This window comes from Hemiscyllium ocellatum, chromosome 25 (assembly GCF_020745735.1).
Source record: "Hemiscyllium ocellatum isolate sHemOce1 chromosome 25, sHemOce1.pat.X.cur, whole genome shotgun sequence".
Classification (NCBI taxonomy): Eukaryota; Metazoa; Chordata; class Chondrichthyes; order Orectolobiformes; family Hemiscylliidae; genus Hemiscyllium; species Hemiscyllium ocellatum.
In genome coordinates, this window is record NC_083425.1 from 22,269,011 (window position 1) to 22,290,136 (window position 21,126).

A 21,126-nucleotide genomic window follows, 5' to 3' on the forward strand; every position below is an offset into this window, starting at 1 on the left:
CAGTGTGAAGTAAAATCTTGTAACCAAGAAATGCACATAGGAATTCAGTTTTTGAATGCTGGCTTTGGTTCAGTTAGCAACACTCACGCCTCAAATATTTGTGTTCAACTCTAATTCCAAGACTTGAGCATAGAATAACTGTGCTGATACTTCAATGCAGTCCTTAGGGAGTGTGACATTAATAGAGGTGCCATCTTTCAAATGAGATGTTAATCCGAAACTCTATATGCCTATTCAGATGTATGTAAATGATCCTATTGCACATTCAAAAATGAACAAGCATGTTAACCCCAGTGTTCAGTCAAAATCACAAAAAAAATCTGAACATCATGTCATGGCTATTTTATGGAGGTTTGTGACATGCAGATTGGCTGCACGCCCTCCATTACAATATTCTTTATTCAAAAAGTACTTCAAATGCCATAAAGTGCTTTGAGCAGTCTGTCAGTTGTGAAACGTGCAGTATAAATGAGCATCTTTCTTTAAAATGTATGGTGATGTGGCACGTTATGATGAAGCCTTGTTTACAAGAAGTTGGCCAATCTGCATTTTTCTAAAAAATCAAATGTAATGTTGATCAGAATTGGAAATAAGCCATACAATCCAAGTCTGCTTCACCCTTCAATATGATTATGGCTGATCTTCTGTGTCAAGTTGAGTCTCCAGTCCTGTTCTCCACCTTCCTTGATTTTCTTAGTGCGTAAGAAATCTGTTTGTTTCAGTACTGAACGTACTCAATAACTGAGTATCCATGGCTCTCAAAGATACTTAATTCCAAAGATTCATAAGCCTCTGGGTGAAGAAATTTGTCCTCTTCTCTAACCTGAATGGCTGACCCCCTCATTGAGACTGAGATAATGTTCTCTGCTTATCAGCCAGAGAAAAAGCCGTAACGTATCAACTGTGGCAGGCTCTTTTGAGAATTTTCTACCTTTTCAATGAGATCATCTCTTATTCTTCTGAAGGTATAGATATTTTTAATCTTCCTGTTTTGAAATTTAATTACCCAACACTACACTTGAATCCATGTCTCCTAACTGAGCAGTAGGGACACTACTGCCGCACCATAAGAGCGGAAAGTGTCAGCTGATTATGCTTCAGTTGTACCCATAGGATGACCTTCTCAACCTAAGAGTCAGCCGTGTTAACCCTTTCTGAGTTAAGTATATCCTTCCTTAAAGAGAACGTTTTTAAAGAATGTTAAACAGTGAGTGTTGCCACAGTATATTACTGGCTGGAGTTATTATTGAACATAACTGATAGCAGAGGTGATTTGACACAGATGTAGTTTCAGTTGTGATTGTTAACGCAGTGTGACCATGTTCAGTCTTGACTCCTCACCTAAGATGTTGATATACTCCCTTTCCAAAAGGCCATAGCAAATAAATCAATAACAAAGATTACATAATTAGTAGATAATTAAATTAATTTAAAGAGCCACTGGTTAAGACCATTCTCCTTGTTCTTAACATACTCCAATCTAGTCTATTATACTGTTATTGCATTTTATTAAATTAAAATAATAATGTAAACTCTGTCTCTGGGTTGAACAGTGTTTTACAGAAAATATGTAAGAATTGTTAAAACTAATTGCTTTTGAATAAAATTGGATATATTTCTGATAGTCAAGTAAATAATTTGTCATAAAAATCAAGAGGAGGCATGGCACTAGATTTTCATGAACATGTAAAATAATTAATTTACACAAACTATTTTTGTGTGAGTATAATTGATCACTGTACTATTATTTTTATATTTTGCTTTGTTTATTTGGACTTCTCAGTTCATATGCTGACACATTTTGTACTTGCTGAAAATGTATTGCTGGTTAAAGCGCAGCAGGTCAGGCAGCATCCAAGGAACAGGAAATTCTACGTTTCGGGCTAAAGCCCTTCATCAGGATTCCTGATGAAGGGCTTTAGCCCGAAACGTCGAATTTCCTGTTCCTTGGATGCTGCCTGACCTGCTGCGCTTTAACCAGCAATACATTTTCAGCTCTGGTCTCCAGCATCTGCAGACCTCACTTTTTACTCGAACATTTTGTACTTGGTCAATACCATGCTTGAATATTTCATTGTCAATCAAAGTTAAAAATCACTCAACTCCAGTTATAGTCCAACAGGTTTAATTGGAAGCACACGAGCTTTCAGAGCACTCCTCCTTCATCAGGTGGTTGTAAGCTAGTGCTTCTAATTAAACCTGTTGGACTATAACCTGATGTTGTATGATTTTTAACTTTGTACACCCCAGTCCAACACCGGCATCTCCAAATCATTGTCGGTCAAGAGATTATTACTCCTGACTGCAACATGTAGGGCAATGATAGCATACAGAATTTGAGTTGCCAGAATTGTTTTGAAATTCTTGCCAATCCAGGGATTGATTCTTACCAGCTACTGTTGAGAGAAGACTAGTAAAATGTTTTTTTTTCTTTTGTATTTTAGTTCTGACACTTTTATGGGTTTCAGTGTCTTAGACCACTCCCACAGATTTGTTCTCCATGTACCACCTCTAATGCCCAGGTAGAAAAATACTAAATTGGTGGCATTCCAGAAATTGAATATGATATTGTCCATTCTAGTTTAATTTATTGATTTTATTTGGGCCTTTGTGTTCTTCTTCAAGTTTGGAAGACAATGACGTTGCATTAGACTATGACTTACTTAAGCTTATTAAACAGTTGGAAATGTGGTAACTAGTCCTTTGTTGAAGGTGAAATTACAAGCAATTGTGAAGACTGTACTGAATAATAATTTGGTTCTTCTGCACTGGTGGATTTTTATTTCTCCTTATCCGTAGCGCAATCTGATTTAGCCATTTCATTTCAAAGATTTTAAAAGAATTGTGCAATGTAAAATAGCTAAAAGGTAATGTCAGGGTAGACAAACAAGAGGCTAGAAGTACACAGCAAGTCAGGCAGCATCAAGAGGTGGAAATGTCAATGTTTCGGATGTAACCTTTCTTCCAGACTGGAGTGGGTTTAAGAGGAGCTGCAGATAAAGGGGTGAGGGGTGGTGGGGTATTGGGGAGGAGGGTGGAGGGTTGGTGAGGTTTAAAAAAAAGTAATTTCATCCAAAGGAATGTAAATAGCTATCTGATGAATTCAAAGGAAAGCTGTCAATTAAGCATTGAACAAATCTCAGAGATGTTTATATTTGGATTTAATTGCTTTGCTTACTCCCTTGGATGTCAACAAAAAAAAAGTCAACTCGTGTGTAAAATCATTTTGTATCAAATTAAATTTGGATGATATCATGTGAGTGACATTTCTTCCATGATGTATGTGAAGAGGCCAGTACTATGTTAAATTTTGGACTGTTTTTTTTTCCCTAGTGTAGTTACATATAAACTTGGCTGGCAAGATGTTGACAGATTGAATTATAATGGAATAAAAGAAGAATAATGTGCAAGCTTTGTTTTGGAAAGAAAACTTAATATTCAAGCCCGATAGTACAAAGAATGATCTAATCACAGGAGTATCGATTTGAATATTTGCAAAAGGTTGCAAGAGAAATATCATTTTGGAACAATACATTTAACACACTCCATAGAACCATTTTAGAGTTAATCCGTAGCAGCAGCAGCAGCAAGTTGGGTAACTCTCTTTCTCTACTTTTATTCAGGCAGTGTGAGATTCAATGCATTATTAAACACTTGCACAGAATGTGCTCACCAGGTACCATCTGTCTATGATCTTTCAGCTGTTGGGTATTGGTTAACTAATGAAATTTGACTGCAGTTTTATTGTTTATCTTGCGACAATGCTATTCATGCTATAGTCTGACAAAAGTAAGATATAGTTCATATGCACTTTTAAAATATTTCTGCAAAATATATTTTATTTCATAATATTATCTCTTAGTAATATCTCAAAATTTGACACATTTTATAGTCAGCTGTGAAAGTAAGATTATTTTTCATCATGGTTTAATTGCCCATGCCTTTCCATGAGCTTTAAGTGGAAGCCTCCTGCTAATTATAACTCTTATAAGCTGGTTACTGCTATAAGGGATCTAGGCTGTGTATATATGAGGCAAATAACAGCAGCCCCCTCAATCCATGAAGTTAAGGAAAACGTGGAGGTGTGAATTAGAATATTTAACTCTTATGTCAAATGATATACTGTAGAGAGTGTGAAAAGGAAGAGAAAGAAGGCTTGAGAAAGAGGAATAAAAGAGTGTGGAAAAATAGAGTTTTAAGAATAGACTTCTTTTTAAAGCTTGCCAAGAATAAGTGCAATCTAAATGCTTGTGAATTTCCAAGGCCATAGAGCTTGTTCGGCAGTAATTGTCTTTTTTTAAATGCCATTTAAAAAACCAAATTCTAAACTTACTAGTCCTAACCTTTTTGTTATCATTATTGGATAACTAAGTGGTGAGTACAGCAATTTCCCAACTTTCTCTGGATTGCAATGGTAAAATATCATTGGTGTGCAGTTTTTGGGTGAATGGGGCAAATCAGAAATCCAATCCCGGATTTTGACATTTAACTTTTTGTGTCAAAGCTGTACATTATTCAGTTGCTTCAGAAAAGCTATGGATACTGTTAATTTCCTCCTTAATGCAAAAGTCAGGCTGATAGACTGAATTTGCACATGGCAAAGAGGAATCATTTGACATTTCTGGACACTTCATGAAATTGGCAATAGTATTGCAACATTTACTTCAGATTTGTGGCCTTACCCTCTGAAGTCAGATTCATGCTTTCCCCATCAGTTACAGGTTACAATGGCTTAGTCAATGCACATTCTTATAGATCTTGTTATTATCCGTTGATCTTATGAATATTGTGGCTTAGGAATAAATCCCTTTATCATCCATTGTGGACTGACAGACATGATGGATGGATGGGAAACACAATGGTCAAACATTGCAGCCGCAGCATTATGATGCACTTTTGTTTGTTCTTGAAGCTTTCACTGCAAACAACAGTTGATTATTTAAAAAGAACTGCGTGGAATTGCATTGTTCTAGAATTAGGCTAGCTAATATCAGGATCAGGCTAAACACTTCATATGTTGAAATTCACTGCTCGGATCATAGAGTTCATTAAGACTTTTATAAAAGCTCACCTTATTTGTACCATAGGAATTTGATAATTAAGGATGATGAATCTGTGGAACCCCGTGCCGCAAAGGGCTGTGGAAACCAAGATATGGAGATGCTGGTGTTGAACTGGGATGGACAAAGTTTTAAAAATCGCACAACACCAGTTATAGTCCAACAGGTTTATTTGGAAGCATAAGTTTTTGGAGCGCTGCTCCTTCATCAAGTAGTTAGTGGGGCAGGATCATAAGACACAGAATTTATGAATCCTGCCCCACGAGCTACCTGATAAAGGAGCAGTGCTCCGAAAGCTTGTATTTCCAAATAAACCTGTTGGACTATAACATGGTGTTGTGTGATTTTTTTTTGTTAACTGTGGAAATCAGGTCATTAAGTGTATTTAATACTGATAGGTCTATAATTGGTAAGGGGATCAAGTGTATTGGGCAGGAGGGAGGTGAATGGGCTTGAGAAACATATCAGTTATGAGTGGTTCATGGAGTAAACTCTGGGCGAATGGCCTAATTCTGCTGCTATTTCGTATGGTCCTACAATTTGTAGGAAGGCAGCAAATCCAGTGTAGTGCCCCTGTTTTGATGATTGATCTTTAATATGATAGAATGCCATGTGCCTTGGTTTTACTTTGAGGATTGTTAGGAGAAACATTTGCCCTTGCAAGCATGGTTGAAATGTATATTAAAGTAGGATTGGGATGTCCAAAAGAATTACTGCCAATGGCAAAATGATAACCTGAAGTAGCTGACATTGGTTGGATCAAAATTGATTTGAAATCGTTGAGGTACTATAAACATATAGTATTTAATAACTCAGTACTTTTATTAGCTTTTTGTTTGGGTTCACTGAAGTCCCACTGAAAATATTAATATGAATTAGCAGGCTATTTGACATCTTGAGTGCTCAAAAATGTTCCCAGATCTCCAATATTGAAGGGCTTTAATTGAAGTTTAACCGAGAGCGTTGCGTAATTTTGCTACCGTTATTGTCAGTGGCTTACATAAAATTTTATCATGTTTGTGTACACTTAAATATTTATTTAATCTTTTAGATTGTCCGCATTCAGTCACCACATGGTATGAAAAGGATTAATGTGGGCAAAAGAGAAACAGGAGCCCAATTTTTGAAAAAGGTAATGAACTATTTTCTTCAGGGGGAATTTGCTTCTGAGAACCTCTGTTAAACCTATTGTATACTTCCTTTATATCTCTCTTCTTCTACTCGAGTACCTTTGGTAAACATGTTGGGGAAAAAAAAACAAATTTTCACAAAATGTAACTATTTTAACTAAGTATTATTTGTAAATTTCTGTTCCTTTTTTGATATTTAAATGATCGGACTCCAATTCCATTAAATATAAAATTACTTGTTACACTGGGTCCTGTTAATTTTTACATATCTCACGCTTTGCATCTAGCATGTCCCTCATATTTGAAGCACCTAGCATCATACAGCATGCAAACAGACTCTTTGGTCCAACTGATCTAAGCTAACCAGGTTTCCCAAACTTAACTAGTCTAACTTGCCTGCATCTGACCCATATCTCTCTCAACCTTTCCTAATCATGTACTTGTCCAAATGTCTTTTAAATGTTCTAATTGTATCCGCATCTACCACTTCCTTTGGTAGTTTCTTCCACATACAAACCACCCTCTATGTGGGGGGTAAAATTGCCATGCAAGTCCCTGTTAAATCTTTCTCCTCTTAACTTGAAAATATTGCTCTAGTTTTGAACTCCCTGTTTGAAGAGACCTCTGCTATTCACTTCATCTATGCCTCTCATTTTTTTTTGAACCTCCATAAGTCGCCCCTCAGCCTCCAATGCTCCAGTGAAAATGGTTCTCGCCTATCTAGCCTCTCCTTATAGCTCAAACTCTCTATTCATAGCAAAACCCTGAACCTCTCCAATTTAATAATCTTTCTATAGCAAGGCAGCCAGAACTGTACACAGTACTCCAAAAGTGACTTCACCAATATTGTGTACAACCTCAACATGATATCCTAACTACTATACTGAATGGTCTGAGCAATGAAGGCAAGTGTTCTAAATGCCTTCTTCACCACCCTGTCTACCTGTAACATAGCTTTCCAAGAACTATGTACCTATACCTAAACCTTCGGTCTCTAGGCTTGACAACAACACCCAGGGCTCTAACATTAACACTTTACTAAAATGCAGCACCTCGCATTTATCCGAAAGAAACGGCATCTGCTGCTACTCAACCCAATGGCCTATATGATCAAAATCCCTTTGCGCACATGGATGCCTTCTTCACTTCACTACACCACCAATTCCAATGTTATCAGCAAACTTACTAACCATTCTTCCTTATCCAAATTATTTACATAAATTGTTTATATAAATGACAAATAACAGTGGACCTAGCACTGATCCTTACGGATCCAGTCTGAAAAACAACCCTCCACTACCACCTTCTGCCTCCTACCATCAAGCCAATTTTCTATCCAATTTGACAAGCTCTCCCTGAATCTCATTGGTCTGACTTTATTAATCAGTCTACCATGTTGTTAAAGGCTTTACTGAAGTCCACGGAGACAACATCTACTGCTCTGTCTTCATCAACCTTTTTGGTTATGTCCTCAAAAAAAATTCCAAATCAAGTTTGTGAGACACGATATTCCACACAAAAGCCGTGCTAATTATCCCTAATCAGTCCTTGCCTTTCCAAATGCATGTAAATCCTATCCCTCAGAATCACTTCCAACAACTTACTGCTCACTGATGTCAGACTCACCAGTCTGTAGTTCCCAGGCTGCTGCTTAGAGCCTTTCTTGTTCAGTCCAATGCATTCATAACAGTTTATATGCTCCACAAAACTCTCCTTACAACTTTCTTTTGTTAACTCCTCAACATAGCCTTCTGTTCCTTTCTCCTTTTATATCACATTCTCTAAACTGTATCTGGGCAATTGCCTTGACTCCAGCTAAAGTAATTTTTTTCTAACTATCTTGTATTTGTGGTCTCTCTTTCCAGTCTCACGTGCAAATGATAACAGTCTCAATTTCTAATTTATTAGGCCTATTTATAATCTGATAGATCTCCATTAGTTCAGTTTGTTTTCTCTCTTCTAGAGAGAAGAGCCTTGATCTTTCAATCTTTCCTAATAGGTATAACCTCTCAGTTCTGGTATCATTCTTGTAAAACATTTTAAAATATTTTTCAGTGCTTCTATCCTTTCTTTTAACATAGAGACAGAACCTTGCAGAATATGTCACGTATAGTGTAACCAAGATTCTATACAAATTTTGAATTACCTCCTCTGGAAATGAACACCAATGCTTTTTGTTTTTGTTTAAGCTTTTTCATTGTCTTGCTGCTTGACATGGTTTGTAAATTTTCACCTCCAAATCCCTTAGTTCCATTATCCCATGTAGGTAATTATTTTCAAAGGAGTACATGGTCTCTTTATTCTTCCTACCAAAGCCACTTTCTTAATGCATTTCAATGTTTGTTTGTTGATTACATGTCCATTCTCCAAGCTTATTCGTTTCTACTTGAATCTTGCTATTAGTCCATGTCTATATTAACTATGTGCCACATTTTAGCCACTTGCATGCATTTGAAATTGTACTTCCAACATGCAAGCAAATTGCTGTTTTATTGATGAGATTTCAGCCACAACACTCAACTGAGCAGACAGGAATCCAAATGAAGAACAGGTAGCCAGCCAAAAGGGAGGATTTATTTGTTTACAAGTAGTAGCAAACATACAAAAGTTTGTTGAAGTCAGCAGTCATCTTTCAGTTCTTCAGATTGTCTATTTGCTCCAATTTGTATTTGTGGCTTTAAAAAGTCAAAGATGCAAAACACCAACTCACCTTATCAGCAAACAGCTTTTCTCAAGGCTACCTTATTAGACTTTCTTCACATTGGGATATAGTGTAAATATTATACATTCAGTCAATATAAAGCTGCAAAATAAAAAGGAAAACATGCAAATGTTGATATAAGAAATGAAAATATAAGCAGCTGGAAATGCATGGCTGGTCAGTACTGATAAAAGGACAGGCAATTTTGAAAATGTGTTGACTTTGTAACCTTAAGCCATACCTGTTTTTACAATTTTAGTGATATCAGAACATGAATTAAGTGTTATAATGAATACTACTGGCATTTAAGAAGATTTGGGTAAATGCAACAAGGCAGTAGACATCTTCTTTGAAATAACTGAGGAGTATTAGAAAAATATTTCCAAGTTTTGATTATTTTGACATTCCAGGTTACAATTTGTTCCAGTTGCATTACATAAATTGTGCTCTGAGTATATTATACAGGTGAATTCAGCTACGTTTACATGTTAAGATAAATTTTCTGTTTACCACTGGAAAATAGTATATGATCTCTTAGTGCATGTTGCAGTAACTGCACGTTTCCTTGATATTCATTACATTATCATTGCTGAATTCCCCCACTATTCACATCCTGGTGGTTACCATTGACCAGGAACTGAACAGGATCAGAGATAATAGCAGGTCAGAGGTTGGGAATTTTGTGAAAAATTTTCCTCCTGTCTTCCCAAAGTTTGTCTACAATCCATTTCCCTCATAGAGTGCACCTCCAACAACACAAGAAGCATGTTACTATCGACAAAGTGGCTTACTTGATTGGCATCCTTATCCACAACCGTAAGCATTCATTTCCTCCACCATTGGCATGTGATGGCAGCATTGTAACCATATGTAATGTGCACTTCAGTTCATCATTCTCTTTCAACAGCATCTTTCAAACCCATGACACCTACTACCTCAAAGGGCAGTGGCAGCAGATGTATGAAAAAGCACCTCCTGCAAGCCAGCTATGAATCTGTTTAATACCACAGTGTGTTCCCATTCTAAAGGTGTTACTCCACTGTTTGAAACAAAAAAATGTTTAAATCAAGATTAGTAAAAGAATTGATTTCGTGAATAAGATGTCTTTTGGATTCAATTATCTGTCATATCATGAAGGGCAGCACGGTGGCTCGATGGTTAGCACTGCTGCTCATAGCGCCAGGGACCCGGCTTTGATATCAGCCTTGGGCAACTGTCTGTGTGGAGTTTGCATGTTCTCCCTGTGTCTCTGTGGGTTTTCTTCAGGTGCTCTGGTTTCCTCCCATAGTCCAAACATGTGCAGGTGAGGTGGATTAGCCATGCTAAGTTGTCCTGTAGTGTCTAGCGTTGCTAGCTATGGTAAATGTGGGGTGCCAGCAATAGTGTAGGCATTTGAGTGGGATGCTCTTGGAGGGTTAGTGAGAGCTCAGTGGGCTGAAAGGTCCTATGTCTCTCTGCAGCCAGCTTCTACAAAATCCTATTCTCTGGAGCTCATGTTACTTATCATGTCAAACTTGGATGTGTTTGGATCAGTGTGGCTGAAAAAGTCAAAAAGCAATGCAAAATAAGACCATGTTTAATTTACTTTAAAATGTAGGAACTTCTGTTGGAATTCAGAAGTGCAGATTTTGGGTATTGCTAAAGGTGGAATTTGTCAGCTGAGTTGTAGTAACTTTTATAAGATGTGCATTTACTGGATATACAAGTAAAGTGTTACACTTTAAGAAGTTGGGAAAGTAAGGAATTTTTAAAAATTCATTTGCGAGGATGTGGGCAGCACTGGTAAGGCAAACATTTATTTCGCATCCAAAGCTATCTTGAGAAAGTGATGTTGAGCTGCTGCCTTGAACCGCTGCTGTCTGAGTGATGAGAAATTAATTCCCAAATTCTGACCTGTAAGCCAAGGAATTTGTGTAGCTAGGGAATGATGACTGCTGCACTGCCCCAGGATGTTGATGGTGGGGAATACAATGGGTATTACCATTGTTGAATCGCAAGGCAGAATTGTTTTTTTCTTGGAGCTGGTCATTGCATTGTGTTGGTTGTGACACAGATGTTCCTTAACCACTTATCAGCTGAAGCTTGAATGTTGTCTAAATCTTGCTCCTTGAAGACATGGATTGCGCATCGTTATTTGAGAAGTGTAAAATGGAAACGTGCAATCATTGGTAAACATTCTTTTTGGGATCATTGAATGTTTATAGCACAGAGGGAGATGGTTTGGCCCATCCAGTCCCAGCTGGATCGCTTCAAGTGTAATTTGACTGATACCTTTTCCAATAGCCTCCCTATTCCTTCAAATTCTTATCTAATTTCTTTTTTTAAGAGCCATGGCTAAATCTGTTTCTACTAGACTTTCAGGAAGTGCATTGCAGATCATAACCACTCACCACACAAAGCAATTTTTCCTCATGTCACCTTCAGCTATTTTGCCGATTGTTTTAAATCTGTAGCTTCTGGATCTGAACCCTTCTGTCAATGGAAGTAATCTCTTTCTGTCTACTATGTTCAAATGTCTCGTGATACAAACATCGTTATCAAATCTCTTTCAGACCATCCAACTAGTTGAAGGTCCCTGTTCCCAGAACCATTCTCAAACTTTTCCTGCATATTCTGTAAATCCTTCACATCTTTATGAAAGTACGTTGCACAGAATTGGATGCAGTCTTCCAATTGAAGCTGAACCAGTTCTGACTTTGTCGTGAAGGGTGGAACCTTGATGAAGCAGTTGAAGATGTTTAGAGATAGGATACTACCTCCTTGAACTCCTATTGTGATATCCTGGATTGAAGTGACCAAGTTGATAGATGAAGAAAGGGCTGTAGATGTCATATACATGGACTTTAGAGAGGCGTTTGATAAGGTTTCCCATGGTAAACTAATGGAGAAAGTGAAGTCACATGGTGTGCAGGGTGTTCTAGCTAGGTGTACAGAGAACTGGTTGAGCAACAGGAGACAGAGAGTAGTAGTTGAAGGGAGTTTCTCGAAATGGAGAAAGGTGACCAGTGGTGTTCCACTGGTTGGGGCCACTGTTGTTTGTAATATACATAAATGATCTGGAAGAGGGCATTGTTGGTCTGATCAGTAAGTTTCTGGATCAGTGATGCTGGAAGAGCACAGCAGTTCAGGCAGCATCCAAAGTGCAGCGAAATCGACGTTTCGGGCAAAAGCCCTTCATCAGGAATAAAGGCAGTGAGCCTGAAGCGTGGAGAGATAAGCTAGAGGAGGGTGGGGGTGGGGAGAAAGTAGCATAGAGTACAATGGGTGAGTGGGGGAGGGGATAGGTCAGGGAGGAGAGGGTGTAGTGGATAGGTGGAAAAGGAGCTAGACAGGTAGGACAAGTCATGGGGACAGTGCTGAGCTGGAAGTTTGGAACTAGCATGAGGTGGGGAAGGGAAAATGAGGAAACTGTTGAAGTCCACGTTGATGCCCTGGGGCTGAAGTGTTCCGAGGTGGAAGATGAGGCGTTCTTCCTCCAGGCGTCTGGTGGTGGGGAGCAGTGGTGAAGGAGGCCCAGGACCTCCATGTCCTCAGCAGAGTGGGAGGGGGAGTTGAAATGTTGAGCTATGGGGCGGTGTGGTTGATTGGTGCGGGTGTTCCGGAGATGTTCCCTAAAGCGCTCTGCTAGGAGGCGCCCAGTCTCCCCCAATGTAGAGGAGACCGCATTGGGAGCAACGGATACAATAAATGATATTAATGGATGTACAGGTAAAACTTTGGATGTATAAGGCTCCTTTTAGGGCTTTGGATAGACATGAAGGAGGAGATGTGGGCACAGGTTTTACAGTTCCTGCGGTGGTAGGGGAAGGTGCCAGGATGGGAGGGTGGGTTGTAGGGAGGCGTGGACCTGACCAGGTAGTTACAGAGGGAACGGTCTTTGCGGAAGGCGGAGAGGGGTAGGGAGGGAAATATATCCCTGGTGGTGGGTTCTTTTTGGAGATGGTGGAAATGTTGGCGGATGATTTGGTTTATGCGAAGGTTTGTAGGGTGGAAGGTGAGCACCAGGGGCGTTCTGTCCTTGTTACGGTTGGAGGGGTGGGATGTTGGCGAGATGCGTTGAAGGGCATCTTTAACCATGTGAGAAGGGAAATTGCGGTCTCTAAAGAAGGAGGCCAAGTTTGCAGACAACACAAAGATTGGTGGAGTAGAAGAAAGCATAAGGGACTGTCAAAGAATACAGGAGGATATAGATAGATTGGAGAGTTGGGCAGAGAAGTGGCAGATGGAGTTCAGTCCAGGCAAATGTGAGATGATGCATTTTGGAAAGTCTAATTCTAGATTCAACTATACTGTAAACAGAAGAGCCTTGGGAAAAGTTGATGAGCAGAGAGATCTGGGAGTTCACGACCATTGTACTCTGAAGGATGCTGCACAGGTAGATAGAGTGGTCAACAAGGTATATGGTATGCTTGCCTTCATCGGACGGAGTGTTGAGTATAAGCAGCATGATGGCTCAGTGGTTAGCACTGCTGCCTCAGCACCAGGGACCTGGGTTTGATTCCCACCCTGGGTGACTGTCTTTGTGGAATTTGCACATTCTCTCCATGTCTGCGTGGGTTTCCTCCGGGTGCTCCGGTTCCCTCGCACAATCCAAAGATGTGCGGGTCAGGGGAATTGGTCATGCTAAATTGTCCATAGTGTTCAGGATAAATATAGGGGAATGGGTCTGGGTGGGTTACTCTTTGGAGGGTCATTGTGGGCTTGTTGGGCTGAAGAGCCTGTTTCCATGCTGTAGATAATCCAATCTAATAAGTGCTGGCAGGTCATGTTGAAATTGTACAAGACATTGTTTCAGCTGCATTTAGAATACTGTGTACAGTTCTGATCACCACATTACTAAAAGGATGTGGACGCTTTGGAGAGGGTGCAGAGAAGGTTTACGAGGATGTTGCCTGGTATGGAAGGTGCTAGCTATGAAGGGAGGTTGAATAGGTTAGGATTGTTTTCATTAGAAAAATGGAGATCGGGGGGGGGGACCTGATTGAGGTCTACAAAATCATGAAGGATATAGACAAGGTAGATAGAGATAAGCTTTTTCCCAGGGTGAAGGATTCAATAACAAGAATTCATGCGTTCAAGGTGAGAGGTGAAAAGTTTAAGGGGGATACATGCGGCAAGTACTTTACACAGAGGGTGGTAGGTACCTGGAACATGTTGCCAGCAGAGGTGGTAGAGGCAGGCATGGTAGATTCATTTAAGGTGTGTCTGGACATATGCATGAGTAGGTTGGGGAGCAGAGGGATACAGATGTTTAGGAATTGGGTGATAGGTTTAGACGGGGATTTGGATTGGCTCAGGCTTGGCTGTAAATTTTCTTTTTTGTTCTTGGATTGGTCTCCAACAATCACAACATTAGGTATGCCTCCAACTCCTGAAAACCTCTGGATTCAATGTTACAGGGACCTCTTGATGACACACCCTGTCAAATACTGCCTTGATGCCAAGTCTAGTTACTCATTCCACCTCTGGCTTTTGCTCTCTGCTTCATATTTCGGAGCAAAGCTGGCATAAAGTCCAAGTGGTCCTATTCAGCCCAAATTAAATATCAGTCAACAGACTATTGGTGAGTAGATGCCAGGTGATTGCATTGTCATTGACATCTTCCAGCTCTTTGGTTGGGACAATAATGGGTTGATTTGGATTTGTCTTGTTTTTGTGACCAGGACACACTTCGCATATATGCTAGTGTTGCAACCCCGTGGACTTGGTAGGAGATGCAGCTAGTTCTGCAAAGCAAGTCTTCAGCACTACAGCCAGCATGTTGTTAGGCATCGTAGCCTTTGCTGCATTTCTTGCATTCAGCAATTTTTTCCTGCCATATTATTTAATGAAACAAATTGATTGAAAATTGGCACTTGTGAAGGTAGGAACCTCTGTTTGTGGCTGAAATGAATTATCTATTTTCATTTTTTGTTGAAGGTGTTTGTGAATATTCAGCCTTTTTGTGTCTTGCTGGGCGAGACATCCTGGGCCAGGCTGTTATTGTCAATGTTTATGGACCTTTCATTTCCCAATAGTTGTTTAATTATTCAATGTCATTTACAACTGGATGTTGGAGAACTGCAGAGCCATGATCAGATTTGTTTGTTTAAGATCACTTGATTTTGCCTATAGATGGCAGAAGGAGCAATTTAGCCTGCATGTCGTGCTCTGCTGTAGCTTCACTGTATTGGCACCTTGTACTGAAGGACCTTAGATGATGCTCCTGGCTTGTTCTTTGACATTCCTCGTTGCTATTATTGTAATATGTCCGGTTCAGTGCCTGGATTATTTGCTGGTACTTTAAGATTGTGGTGGGACATAAATCCGCTGCTGATGGCTTCTAGTGCTTCCTGCATGCCATGATTGTGAGGTGGACGGTCTGTTTGAAATCTGTCCTGTTTACTTCTTTGGTATATACAACATGACTCGTGGTGAAGACTGACTTTGGTCTCCATATTGGCCGTGTGATGGATTTTCCTGCCAGTACTTTACTGGAAGATATATCTGCAATAGATTGGTGAGGACAAGCTCAAGTAGGTTTTTCTGTAATGTTGGTGTTCTCACAATCTACTGCAGGCCTACTCTGGGTAGTTATGCCGTTCAGGACTTGCCAACTTTGTGGTGTGCTGCCATCTGCTCTTTGTGATGGACATTGAAATCCCCCACTCTTGAGTATATTCTGTGCCCTGGTACCAACTGTGGTCCAGCACACAGGTGGACTGGTCTATCTATTGGGAGATGTAGATCGGCAAGAAAATTTCTTGCCAATGTTTGATCAGATAAATGACTCTTTGCGATTAACCCTCATTGTTGAGGATTCCTACAGCCAATGCCTCCCAACAAAGTACTACTGTGATGCTACTTCTGAGTCTGTCCCAATTGACAGGAAGAATCTAAGGATGTTGATGGAATATGGGACATTGTTTGACAATTATGATTGTATCAGGAAAAAGCTTGTTTCTTGTTATCAGAAATTGAGAGCATCAAAGCATGCATAAAATCTTAACTTTTTAACTTTTGCATCCTAATTGTAATTTAATGTGTTTTTCTTTTTAGGTTGCAAAGGAATTTGGCTGTTCTAACAATGGCTTTTCTGTATACCTTAACAGAAATAAAACTGGAGAGATCTCCCCAACGAATAAATCACTCTCTTTGCTTAAAATTAAGTACGTACAGGTATTAATCATTTTTAATAGTAATGAACACTTTTCAGCACATTAAGATTTTTAAAAAATGAATGGACAGGAAACGTTTTGAGGTGGCTTGGGGGGGGGGGGGGAGGGGGAGTGTTGCTGTTGCTGAATGTGTTAAAATGGACATAGAAGTAACTCCTCGCTGATTACTTCGATCATTTGATGCTTTGGATTTATTGAAGCCTGGAAAATGATGTTGAAGGAATGACTTTATTCAGTAACAGGGTTTCTTAAGCAAGTTTTATACCTAAAGTTGTGAGTAAATTTAATCATATGTAATTTGATAGAAAATTTGCAAGACAATCGAATACAGTCTCCAAAACACATGTAAAAATCTTTTGGGCAGCACGGTGACACAGTGGTTAGCACTGCTGCCTCACAGCGCCGGAGACCTGGGTTCAATTCCCGACTCAGGCGACTGACTGTGTGGAGTTTGCACGTTCTCCCCGTGTCTGCGTGGGTTTCCTCCGGGTGCTCCGGTTTCCTCCCACAGTCCAAAGATGTGCAGGTTAGGTGAATTGGCCAGGATAAATTGCCCGTAGTGTTAGGTAAAGGGGTAAATGTAGGGGTATGGGTGGGTTGCGCTTCGGAGGGTCGGTGTGGACTTGTTGGGCCGAAGGGCCTGTTTCCACACTAAGTAATCTAATCTAAATCCAAACAACAAACATGAGTTTTTACTTAAATATCATAAACCAGTGGCTCTACCAAGAAAATTAATTTCTATTCAATTTACTTTGTAACTGGGGGAAAGACTAAAAGGCATACGCAATTTGCCTGACTGTGAAGTTGCCTAAAGGACAAGAATGTACATGGGGTGAAGATGTCTGTTTTGTTTTGTTTTCTAGTCCCATTCTATCCTAAAAGCAAAACCCTTGGTCATTGGAGTGATCAAAAAATAGATCTGTGTAGATTGTGTTACTTGCTCACTCCAATCTTCACCTGTTCTGTCGTTTGTTTGCTAATATTAAGTAAAAAATGAGGTCTGCAGATGCTGGAGATCACAGCTGCAAATGTGTTGCTGGTCAAAGCACAGCAGGTTAGGCAGCATCTCAGGAATAGAGAATTCGACGTTTCGAGCATAAGCCCTTCATCAGGAATAAAGTTTTGTGTTCTGCAAGCAGAAACCATAATAAAAAGTTGGCTTAGAAAGAAAAGCTGTTCCTCCTCATTGCTTACAAGTATTCTGAATTTTTGGAAATGTTTATGATTGTTGTGTTTATGACAAGCCTTTTCAGTTATTTGTAGATTACATAAAACACCCCCTTCTTGCAATAGATTGGGCCATGAGTAATTAGAGTATCACATTTATGTGACACCAGGTTATAGTCCAACAGGTTTATTTGGAAGCACTAGCTTTCAGAGCGCTGCTCCTTCATCAGGTGGTTGTGAGATGAAGGAGCAGGCTCCGAAAGCTAGTGCTTCCAAATAAACCTGTTGGACTACAACCTGGTGTTGTGAGATTTTTAACTTTGTATACCCCAGTCCAACACTGGCACCTCCAAAACATGACATTTATATGATGCCTTTAACATAATGAAAGGATCCAAAGCATTACATGGAGTTGTAATAAAACAAAATGACACCAAGCTAAGGAGACATTAGGACACATGACAAAAATCTTTGTCCACAGAAAGATAGCGCACACCTGCAGCAGGTGATCAGGAAGGATAATGGAATGTTGGCCTTTATTTTAAGGAGGTTGGAATGTGAGTAAGGAAATATTATCGCAACAGTACAAGGTGCTGGTGATAACACATCAGGAGTACTGAGAGCAGTTTTGGACTTTTTATTTAAGGAAACGTTAACTTCATTGGAGGCAGTTCAGAGAACATTCCCTAGGATGATTCTCAGTATGGAGGGATTGTCTTATGAACAAATGTTACACAGGTTGGGACTCTGCTCATTGGAATTTAGAAGAATGAGATGTTACTTTCATTGAAAAGTATAGGATTCTTAAGAGGCTTGATAGGGTAAACACAGATGATGTTTCTCCTCACTAGAGAGTCTAGCACCAAAGTGCACAGTCTCAGAATAAAGGGTGCCAATTTAAGACTGAGTTGAGTTCCCTCTGAGGGTTGAGAACATTTGGAACCCCTTGCCATAGAGCTGTGAGTGCAGAGTTCTCGTATATATTTAAGCCCGAGATAGATTCTTGATAGTCAGGGAATATGGGTAAAGGGCGGGAAAGTGAATGTGAGAATCAGCCATGGCCCTATTAAATGACAGAGCAAGGCCAAGCGGCCTACTCCTGTTCTATTTCTTATGGTCTTAACTATCTTTAGCTCACTCTTCAATGACCTTCTTTTCATCATAAGATCAGGATTGGTATGCTTGCTAATGATTAGTGCTGAGCACTACACATTTGCAGCAACCCCAATGCTGAACAATCCATGTCCAAAGGCAGCAAGGCCAGAACAGATTTGAGCTGACAACTGTCAATTAACATTACCTCACACTTGTATGCTGCACATGTCTATCTCCAGCAAGAGATAATCCAACCCTTGATTTTCAATATCACATTACCATCACTGAGTCCCCCACTATCTATATTCTGGGGGTTACCATTGACCAGAAACTGAAGTGCACCAATTAATTAATCTCATTACTTTGGCTACAAAGCAGGCCGGGGACTAGGAATTCTGTAGCAAGTAACTCGCCATCTGACTGACCAAAACCTATCCTCCATCTAAGGGACACAATGTGCTGTAATGTAACCCACTTGCCTGGGTGATTGCAGCTCCAACAATATTGAGGAAGCTTGACATTATCCAGGACAAAGCAGCTTACTTGGTTGACACTACACCTACAACATTCGCTCCCTCAACCACCAACTCAATAGCAGCAGTGTGAAGCATTTACAAAGTGCATTCCTGACAGCAGGTACATGGGGACATCACCACCATAATCACTTGCATGTTCCCCTCCAAGCAACTTACTATCCTGCCTTGAAAATGTATCCGTATCCTTTAGCACTGCTGGATCAGAATTCTGGAACTCCCTGTCCAATGATATTCAGTCTACCAACATGAAGTTGACTGCAGTGGTTCAAAAAGGCATCACTTTTTTTAAAGGCATTTCATGAATGAATAAAAAGTGCATTAATTGCTACTGTCAAGAGCTAATATAGACCTGATGGACTGAATGGCCTCCTCTGATGCTATAACCCTCCAGTGATTCTAATCATAACCTGTGGTAAATGTTTGAACCATTCATTTGCTATATTTATTCAAGCCTGAGTCCCATTGGACTTGGTGAGTTGTGGTGAGACCAAGTGAAGCTGGGAGGGCAGCAGTTAAGAAAAGAAAACCTTTATCATTTGCAGATAATTCCACCAAGCTGTATTCTTTCTGCTCTATGTCTTATTTTGATATGTGAATGTTAAAAGTTAATTCATGGCTCAGAAATATTGAGAGGACATTAATATCTTATTTCCCCTTCAAGTTAAAAATCACAATACCAGATTATAGTCCAACAGGTTTGTTTGAATGAACTAGCTTTTGGAGCGCTGCACCTTTATCAGATAGATGTGGATGAAGTCTGATGATGGAGCAGTACTCTGAAAGCTAGTGCTTCCAAATAAACCTGTTGGACTAAAACCTGATGTTGTGTGATTTTTAACTTTGTCCACCCCGGTCTAACACCGGAACCTCCACATCATGTTTCCCATTAAACTGAGAGCCTTGGATTTGTGTTTGAAAACTTGACATTTAGGTAGTTAAGGAGAAACAACCCAGAAAGAACTCAACACAATAACTTTGAATAAATTGCAACATTTTAAGAGGCATTTGGATGGGTATATGAATATGAGGGGTTTGGAGGGATATGGGCTGGGTGCTGGCAGGTGGGACTAAGATTGGGTTGGAATATCTGGTCGGCATGGATGGGTTGGACCAAAGGGTCTGTTTCCATGCTGTACATCTCTATGACTCTATGACAACCAAATTGTACTTATCTCATTGAAGCTATTGCTGGATGTTGTACGTACAGAAAATGCAGCTGTTTGAAGGAATGATCAGATTCCCAAGTTTGAGAGGCTGCTTTGGCTGCAGAAGTGCTTTAATTCATATTATTTTGACTGTGATATGCCCTAGGTTTGAATGTTTAATTGCTCTTCAATATTTCGATAGGTGTAAGCTTGATAATGTATCTTTAATATTTTCTACCTTAGACATGGAGACATGCTGTTCCTCTTTCCATCAAGTGATGCTGGGACTTCCACTCAAGTTATGGAGACTTCAGCTCAGACTCCTGGAGGGTCTCGTGTTTCGACCATGTCTGCAGTGCCTGTTGTGGAGGATGAGATTGACCAGTACCTAATGAAGCAGGATGGAAAGATATACAGAAACCGGGACCAGCAACAGTAAGACTTTGTGAATAGTAACATTTTGATGTTAATTATGTATGTTTTATAAGCGTTGAATGATACATTGGCTTTATTCAAAACACTAAATTAAGATGAAAGGTGACCCCTTAAAGCACAAGAAAATATCTGTTAATTTCTGTACTCAAAGTTTATTACCTTTGTTAAGAGGTAATGCTCCCTATTATAAGTTATTCTCTGCTTTCACTGACCATCTATTTTCAGAAAGATTGACAGCCAGTTCTGAGACCATTCCCATGCTGCTTAAACTATTTCTTGGAGTATTTCTGGTGTATGGTCTCTGTTCCCATTCACTTCTTTTGGTTTTTGTCTTTGTTTTATTAGCTCAATGTTTTATTACAGAACTCTAAGATTACAAGCCTAGTTGCATTGTGTTATTGGCATGAACTTGTACCGGCATGCTCATGTACCCATGAATCCTAATATAGCCATGAGAATTTGATTTGAATTTGCAATCTTGAAGCAAGGTGGGCATATAACAAAGTGTTGTGTCTAAACCAGGTTTGACACCTGTTTTGTGCCAAACAGACCAGATGCCTGTGTGTACACATTTAGGTAGGAATTATCATCAGATTGCAAGGTTTAGATTGTGGAAAGAAAATGAATAATTAAAAGTAAACTTCTAATTTGTGAGAGAACTAATTTCCATGGGGTGAAAGGGAAATTAATTCAAAGGCTG

At 39.6% G+C, this 21,126-nt stretch overlaps 1 protein-coding gene across 2 annotated transcripts in view; it reads left to right on the forward strand.

Moving 5' to 3' along the window:
• Nucleotides 1–21,126, forward strand: part of nploc4 (NPL4 homolog, ubiquitin recognition factor) — a 68,174-nt gene that overhangs the window by 2,041 nt on the left and 45,007 nt on the right. Inside the window, exons 2-4 of one of the 2 annotated variants that reach the window (XM_060844912.1) lie at nt 6,112–6,192; nt 15,930–16,039; nt 20,235–20,426. In XM_060844912.1, the coding sequence (XP_060700895.1) occupies nt 6,112–6,192; nt 15,930–16,039; nt 20,235–20,426 (383 nt within the window). Of the gene's footprint in view, nt 1–6,111; nt 6,193–15,929; nt 16,040–20,234; nt 20,427–21,126 lie in introns of those variants that run through there. The other variant, XM_060844913.1, reaches the window with a different exon arrangement.